The sequence below is a fragment of the Ochotona curzoniae genome, unplaced genomic scaffold, assembly GCF_017591425.1.
Source record: "Ochotona curzoniae isolate NIBS_2020 unplaced genomic scaffold, NIBS_Ocur_1.0 contig_21, whole genome shotgun sequence".
Classification (NCBI taxonomy): Eukaryota; Metazoa; Chordata; class Mammalia; order Lagomorpha; family Ochotonidae; genus Ochotona; species Ochotona curzoniae.
The window spans coordinates 5,730,231-5,738,088 of NW_024465322.1; the positions used below are offsets into that span (position 1 = coordinate 5,730,231).

General features: G+C 58.4%; 1 protein-coding gene across 2 annotated transcripts; it reads left to right on the forward strand.

The window, feature by feature from the left end:
- The first annotated feature begins 3,676 nt into the window (after nt 1-3,676).
- DOK2 (docking protein 2) lies at nt 3,677-7,627 on the forward strand. 2 transcript variants are annotated; one of them, XM_040971289.1, is made up of 5 exons: nt 3,677-3,799; nt 4,916-5,203; nt 5,442-5,526; nt 6,302-6,486; nt 6,830-7,627. In XM_040971289.1, the coding sequence occupies exons 1-5, from the start codon at nt 3,737-3,739 to the stop codon at nt 7,409-7,411; spliced, it is 1,203 nt and encodes a 400-aa protein (XP_040827223.1). In that variant the 5' UTR covers nt 3,677-3,736; the 3' UTR covers nt 7,412-7,627. The 2 variants fall into 2 exon arrangements, with proteins under 2 accessions (XP_040827223.1, XP_040827224.1); XM_040971290.1 differs by having other exon boundaries at nt 5,448-5,526.
- Nucleotides 7,628-7,858: the final 231 nt, after the last annotated feature.

A 7,858-nucleotide genomic window follows, 5' to 3' on the forward strand; every position in this document is an offset into this window, starting at 1 on the left:
AACTGGGGTTGTGATCAGGCCAAGCTGGTCCAGGCTCAGCACCCGCAGGTGCTAAGAATTGGGTGTAGGGTAGGCTGAGCTGCAGTATTCACCAGCACACACAAAGGCTGACACGGTGGGGCAGACTGCCGGGTAAGGGCCTGACACCCGCTGGCACAAGTGAGATTTGGATCTGAGAGTAGGCCTGATGGGGAGACTTGGGAAACTCCCCTGGTGGGCCATAGCTCCCAGTGGGGAGCATGTGTGTTGGCTGGGTGTTGGTCAGGGTAGTGCTGCTTCACTTGGGGGGGGTGGGATGGCTCTGGGGGTGTGGACCAGGCAAGACCAGGCCAAACCACTGGCATGAGCAGGAGCCAGGACGGGGTGTGGGCCACGCCAGACTAGACTATCACACTTATTGGTTTGCATGAGAGCCAGGGATGGGGACAGGCTAAGCAGGCCTAGGCTGCAGCACCCCCCAGCAAGAGTTGGGACTGGGGGCAGGCCACACCAGGCCAGACTGTAGCATCCAATGGTAAGGGACATTATGAGGGTTAGCCCATGCTAGGCTGAGTCACAGCAACCACACTGGCATGTGCAAGATCTGTGGCTGGGAGCAAGCCTAGTACGGGAACTTGAGGGATGCCACAGGTGGGCTGTGGTTCCCGCTGGTGAGTGTAAAAGTTGGTAATGGGGGCAGACCAGGCTGAATACGGCTACCATATCCCTCTGCATGTCTGCGGGCTAGATCTAGCATGTGCCAAATGAGGCTAAGCTGTAGCACCCATTGGCACTTGCGAGAGCCAGAATGGGTGTGGAATGGGTTGAGCTAGATCTTGGGATCCGCTGATCCACATGTGAGTTGGCTCTGGGGGTGGGAAAGGCAGGGCTGCACTGTAGCACCCACTGGTGAAAATCAAAACAGAGGCTGGGCCAGACCCAGCTGGGCAGGGCTGCAGCAACTGTCAGCCTGCATATGAACTGGGTTTGGGGGAAGACTTGGCCAGGCATATGCAAGGGCCAGGGTAAATGTTGACTGATTGGGCTTTGCCACAGCATCTGCTAGCAAGCCATGTCTGACTGAACTGCAGTACTCCCTGGGAGGTGCAAGATCTAGGATGGGGACTGGGCCTAATAGGGAAACTGTGGGCACTCCTCTGCTGGGCCGCAGTTCCTGCTGGTGTGCATGAGAGCCAGGGCTGGGAGCTGGCCAGGTTGGACAAGGTGGTAGCACCTGTTAACATAAGTGTGAACTGGTTCATTTTGTAGGATGGGCTGAACGAAGCTGCAACACCCATAGGTGTATGTGAGAGTCAATTGGGATGTGGCACTGATGGGAGTAGTCTGCTGTACATACTGGCACGTGCAGGGGCTGGGGTGGACCTGGTGGAAGTTATTGGGGTTACCCTAATGAGGCTGTATTTCCTGCTGGTGTGTAGGGGTTAAGTCTATGGTAGGCTGAGCTGGGCTGGGCCATATCACCTGTTGGGACGTGGGGCTGGGGACAGAACTGACCAACTATAATCATTAGTGTGTGTGTAGGCTAATGTAGGTCACAGATACTGTATTGGCTGCCACATGCAGGTCAGGTCTGGTGGTCACCCCAGGTGAGGTGGACTCCCAGCTAGAACACTGGATTAAAATTCCAGCTACAGGGAGAATCGTAGGATTTATAGTTCGACCTTGGAATGTATGTATTGGGAACGGACCTCTTTGATTGCCGATGCCCATGCAGTGGGTGGCATGTCCAGATCCATAAGGGGGACTTGATGGGCGGCTCAATTGGGTCTGAAGAGGACATTGAATGCCAGTCAGAAGGTGGAGAGCAGAACAGATTGAACCACTCTCCTGGCCAAGCTTTGGCAGCAAGTGTCTGGATAAGTGGTTGTCAGCCGATGGACCTTGGAAGGATTTTATCAACCTTGGAGCAGCAAAACCAACAGTGTCTCAGAACGATCAAAATGAGTCAAGCAATACCCTCAGAACATTCTTCTCCACATCAAGGTTTCTAAGATCATATCAAGTGAACATCCCCATTTGGCAGCCCGGGAGTAATTCCCTTCTTCTCCCTTGTCTCTTCCATCCCTCAGCCCCAGCCCCAAACAGGAAAATAGAGAAAGTAAAACTGACAGCATTTGTCCCACCCACCTTCGCTCTGCCCCCTCCGCCCTGTACCTTGACACTTCCAACCCTGCTCAGTGGTCCTCATGGGCCTTCATTCTTGCCAACTATGTAAACAACATCAAAAGTTAAATAAAAACAAACTATAAAGGTTTTAAAAATATGTATGGGCAAGAGTTTGGCCCAGGAGTTAGCACTGCTTGGGACACCATCGCACCTCAGACTCCCTGGGTTCGAGCCCCAGCAGTGTCTGCGATTGCACCTGTCTGCTTGCGCTCACCCGGGGAGGCAGTGGTGATGGTTCAGGTTGTTGCTTGGGCCCTGCCACCCACATAGGGGAGACCTGGGGTGAGTTCTCAATCTCCTGGCTTCCGCCGGGCTCAGCCCTGGCTGTGGTATTAGCAGATGAGAGAGCTTACTCGCCACGTCTCTGTCTCTTTGCCTCCTAAATAAAATAAACACGATTTCAAAAGTATGTATTTAAGCTGTTGTGATTGTACGTCACTTCCCAGTACTGCTTTTGAGTATAGCACATTAAGCAGCTGCCTGTGTCGCGTGCATCCTGTATGGGTACCAGTTCAAATCCTGGCTGCTCCTGCTAGTGTGCCTGGAAAAGCAGAGGAGGATGGCCCAAGGGCTTGGTCCTCTGTACGCATGGAGATCCTGATGGAGATCCAGGCTCCTGGCTTCAGCCTGGCCCAGTCTTGGCCAAGGAAGCCATTGGAGAAGTGATCCAATGAATGGAAAACCTCCCTCTCTCCCCCTTGGTATCACTCTCTCTGTAATTCTACCTTTCAAGTAGATCCTTAGGAAAATCACTTCCTGATGAAACCGGTGGCTTTCTGCTGCTCACAAAGCCTGGAAGGACAGAGGCACCCGACAGGCACGATGTGGTTGAAGAGCTGGCCCGTTCTCCGGAGGGGACGTTCCTGTGTTGGCAGGTGGGCAGGGCGAAGAAATGTTCCTATGGAGTGGGAAGGTGGCGTGTGTGTGTGTGTGTGCATGTGTGTGTGTGTGTGTGAAAGAGAGAGAGATTGTCTGGTGAGTGTGTCCACACGGGCTGACTCGTACCTCCGTGTGCTGAGTGTGGTCCAGCCGTTACCAAGTTCAGAGACCTGGCTGCCAGCTGGATGACCTTGAACAAGTGCCTCAGCTCTCTTCAAGCCCTTGTGCGGGTTACGGTTTGCTAAGGGTTCTTTCAGCTTCCAGCTCAGGAGGCGTCTCTAGCGCCCTGGGGGCCCTGCTTCCTTGGGTCGTGCCTGGGTGCTGAGGTTCTGGGTTGTCTTTGTTCCTGACTGTACTGCTGACTCCCCGCGCTGCTCTCTGTCCCTGCGTGGCTGCTCTCGGAGGAGCTGGAAGGTAGCCTTTTGGGATGTTTGTTTCTTCTTCTCATTGGAGATTCAAGAAGCTTGAGTGTGCAACTCATCAAAAAAAAAAAAAAAAAAAAAAAGAACACGCACACAGAAAGCAAGAAACCACAGGGCCTGTCGTCAGCCAGCAGACCAGAATAGTGCAGAAAGCCCTAGGCAGAGAGGAAATGAACTTGAGAGAAGGGGGAACACACAGGCCGAGAGAGGAGGAGGAGGGGGAGGGCGGAGTGGCAGGAGGGAGCTGAGAGCCCTGAGATGGTCAGAGCATGGAGGCGGTGGCCGTGAAGCAGGGCTGTCTGTACCTGCAGCAGCAGCAGGCGTTCGCAAAGGTGGGAGCAAGGGGCCCGGGCACCGGGGGGGCTGGCAGGGAGGGAGCTCCAGGCTCCGGGTCCCTTGCTGAAAGGGGGCTAGAAGAGCCGGAGTTGCACCTCAGAACTCTCCGTGGGCTCTCCTTCCCATGCCATGTCCCCCCAGCCTGCGCCCGGGCTGAGGGCTCAGGCGGGATGGGGAGGGAGGGTTGGGGTGCTGACTTAGCTCTTGTGCTCTTGTACTCTAGCCACTTCCTCTCCTGGAAGAGAGCAGCCTGGACAGGGATGGAAGGAATGGGGGGTGGGCAGAGGACAGTGTAGGACCAGAGTGGAAGGTCCTCATTCCTTTCCCACCCTGGTGAGGGTGCATCTGGTTGACCTGAAGTTGGGCGGAGTGGCGAGGCGGCATGGTGGGGCTGCTCAGGGAGTTGTTGCTCCAGGGGTGTCCAGCCTCCTCCCTCCTTGGCCTTATTGAAATAGGAAGTGTGCAGTCTCCATGCCCAGCCATCCACACCCAGGTCATTCCCTGTACCCTGCTGCTTCTCTCTCTCTCTCTCTCTCTCTCTCTCTCTCTCTCTTTCTCTCTCTCATTCTCTCTCATTCTCTCTCTTTCTCTTCTGGCCCTACCTGTCAAGCAGAAAAATTCAGGGGGCTGGAGAGAAGTTTCTGGAGATAGTCCTCCTCTTAGGACTGGCTTAGCATAAGAATTGTGCCTCTGGTGGAGGGGTAGGGGGTGAGGCTGGCACTCCTTTCCCAGCCCTCCGCAGCTTCCCAGCCATTCGTAAGTATTCTTTGCTAGACCAACACCTGCCGGTGGGCCTCCCGTCTGCGGGCAGGCTGCACACCGCTGTGGTTCAGGGCTGTGCCTCCTGGTGCCTTAGGCAGCCTCTCTGTTTCAGCTCTTAGTCTTGGCTGCTTCTGGTCCAACTCCCATTCCCCATTCTCTCACTTCAGCCGGCCCTGTTAACTACCCCGCCCCTTCCCTGCAACCATCCCTTCCCCATCTCCCACTCTACCCCCCCCCCCCCCCAAAAGCCCTACTCTCTTTGCCCTGCGCTCACAAGCTCTCTATCTCCGGGGTGGCTCCCCCTCCCGGCCCTCGGGCCCGCGCCCCATCTCCCACGCATCTGAGCTCAGAAATGGCGCCGGTTCGGGGCAGTGCTGTATGCGGAGTCGGGCTGCGCCCAGGCCCGCCTGGAGCTCCAGGAGAGCCTGGAGAAGCCGCCGCCGTGGCGGGGAGAGGCTGCCCGGAGAGTGATCCGCCTGAGCGACTGCCTGCGGGTGGCTGAGGCCGGCGCAGAGGCAAGCAGCCCCAAGGACACCAGCGCCTTCCTCCTGGAGACCAAGGAGCGTGTGTACCTCCTGGCAGCCCCCACAGGCGAGCGCAGCGCCTGGGTGCAGGCCATCACCCTGTTGGCCTTTCCTGTAAGTAGTGGGACCCCGGGGAGCAGAAGGGACAAGGGTGGGGGATGGGCAGTGGACACTTCCTGTGGGTAGGTGTTTGGACGTCAAGGTCAGGGTGATGGAGCCTTCCTTAGTGGTGTGTGGGTGTTGGGGTCCAGAATACAGCAGGCTGGGGTCAGAGGTGGGCTTTTGGGGTTACCCAGGTTGGTGAGATGTGGCCTCTCCCCTTCTCTCTCCCCCATCCCTTCCCACCCCCAAGGAACAGAGGAAGGAGCTGCCGGGGCTGGAGTGGAAGAGTGGCCAGCCCCACATGGAAGACAACGAACTGTACAGCCAGGCAGCAGGTGAGGGCTGGGGCTGTTCCAGCTCCCCCACCCCTCCTCCACCCCCAACTCCGGGTGTGGCTGGGAGGAGGTGGGGGGCCCTGAGTCTTCCTGCCTTGTGGTTGTCCCCAACCTGGGCCAGTCGTCTTATCAGCCTTTCCTCATCACTTCCTGTGCTGCCCAAGGTTGGGGAGAACCATCTCAGTGCAGGTTCACCCCTGACCTGCCCAGGCCCCTCTGCTGGTAGCGGATAGAGGACAAGGCATCCTATGGGATGCTGGTGCCCAAAGTAGGAGGTTTGGCTTGCTATACCACCACACCAGCCCTATTCTTTCTGACTTTGGCTGCACAGGTGCCCGGTGGCCAGGAGCTTTTGGCTGGGTGAGGTGAGAGGTGCCACTTTCAGCTTCTCTCTGTCCTCAGGCTGGACTGGGTGTGTGTGAACACAGACATTGTCCACTTTCCATCGAAGCCCCACCCACTCAGGGCACCTGTTAGCATCCACAGCTGAGGCTGGGTCAGACTGGTTTAGTGGAAGAGATGGGGTGAAGACCAGACTATGTGTGTGGCTCTGGGGACAGCAGCTGGAAGGATGTGGCCAGCTCCGGCGGTGGATGTGGCTGAAGCCTCTACCTGCAGGAGGTGGAGCTACAGGGTACCTGACCTGGCTGTGGCCAGCTCAGCATTTCCCATCCGCCTGGAAACGGGGTGATTTCTCCTGGAGGTCCCAGGCAGCCTCGTTGAGAAGCCTGTAGGCCTTCTCTTTTCCACTTGCTCTGTTCTCTTGACTCTCCAGTGACTCCCTGCAAGGAGTTTGAGGTGACCATGAGGCCCACGGAAGCCAGCGAGCGATGTCGGCTCCGGGGCTCCTATGTCCTCCGAGCGCGGAAGAGCACCCTGGAGCTATGGAGTGGCACCGAGCCAGGCACGCTGCTCTACGACTGGCCCTACAGGTTTCTGCGGCGGTTCGGGCGGGACAAGGTGAGTGTGGGGGTAGCTAGGGCAGGTGGGGTTAGCACAAGGCAGGGCGAGGCCGGCGGGGCGGGGGTGGGGGTGGTGAGGCGTAGGGAGAGCCGCAGCGGGGGTCAGGAGTAGTGGCGGGCCAAGAGGCTTTCCTCGCTGGAGGCAGCAGGTGCCGGTCGCGGACACGCTCTCCTCGCTGGAGGCAGCAGGTGACCGGGGCTGGAAGCGCGCTCCTCCTCGCGCTCGGCTGGAGGCTGCAGGGTTCCCAGCCAGAGACTGCAGCTGGAGGGAGTAGGCGGGCCAGCCCAGCACCCCTATCCTAGCCCCAGTGCAATGACCTTCACCTTCTCCTCCTCCCCAGGTGACTTTTTCCTTTGAGGCGGGCCGGCGCTGTGTCTCTGGAGAGGGCAACTTCGAGTTCGAAACCCGGCAGGGCAATGAGATCTTTGCAGCCCTGGAAGAGGCTATCCACGTGCAGAAGCAGGCCGAGTCCCCGGGCCAGCTGCTCGAAGCCCGGCCCCGCCCGGAGAGCCCCTACTCGCAGCCGCACGACTCTCTGCCGCGGCCGACCCCCTCCTCCAACACGCCCGTGCCTGCCGCGCAACCTCGGGGCCCCGAAGGGGAATACGCTGTGCCCTTCGACGCCATGCCACGCTCGCTGGGCCACAACCTCCTCCGGGGCGCGCTGGCGGTCCCTCCCCAGCTCCTGCTGGACCCTCTGTACGACAGCATCCTTGAAGAGCAGGTGTCGCCAGCACCGGAGCACATCTATGACGAGCCCGAGGGTGTGGCCACGTTGTCCCTCCGCGATCGCCCCGACGAGGCTCCTCGGGGCCCCGAGGCGTGGAAGAGGCGGGCCAAGGGCCAACGGGACTTGTCTGCCTCTGGCTGGCCCCAGGGAGCCGAATATGACAACGTGGTTCTGAAGAAAGGCCCCAAGTGATGCTAAAGTTTGGGGGGGTGGGGGTTGTTAAGCGCTGGCCAGGTCCAGTGCTAGCGGATGGAGATGGAGGTGGAGGTGCCGGAGCCTAGGGAAGGGGCTCCACTCTCCACCCTGCCTCATTTGGGGCAGAGGGGTTACCCCCTGCAGGAACTGCCCTGGCAGCTGTTTTCCTCGCAGGTTTTCCGAGATCTCTGTAGCATTAAAATGTGTCTGGAGTGTCTGTGTGTGGATGACTGCTCCCGGGTCGGCACCTCCGGGGTGCACGCCCATTGACTCTCATTCAACTGCTAGGTCCCCCTCCCGGGACCTGTCCTGGGCCCCCATGCACCTGTGCCTTTGAAAGTGACGGTGCACTGGGGAAGTGCTTGTCTTCATATATTTATTTATTTGAAAGGCAGAGAGAAAATTGTTCGCAGCAGCCAAACAGCCAAGGCTGGGGCAGGTCTC

What these genes read in the sequence shown, in the direction of transcription:
- DOK2 (XM_040971289.1), top strand. Translation starts at nt 3,737, where the DNA reads ATGGAGGCGGTGGCCGTGAAGCAGGGCTGTCTGTACCTGCAGCAGCAG. An exon ending in TCACCCTGTTGGCCTTTCCT is followed by an intron (nt 5,204 to 5,441) that starts GTAAGTAGTGGG and finishes CCCACCCCCAAG; the next exon opens with GAACAGAGGAAGGAGCTGCC. An exon ending in ACTGTACAGCCAGGCAGCAG is followed by an intron (nt 5,527 to 6,301) that starts GTGAGGGCTGGG and finishes TTGACTCTCCAG; the next exon opens with TGACTCCCTGCAAGGAGTTT.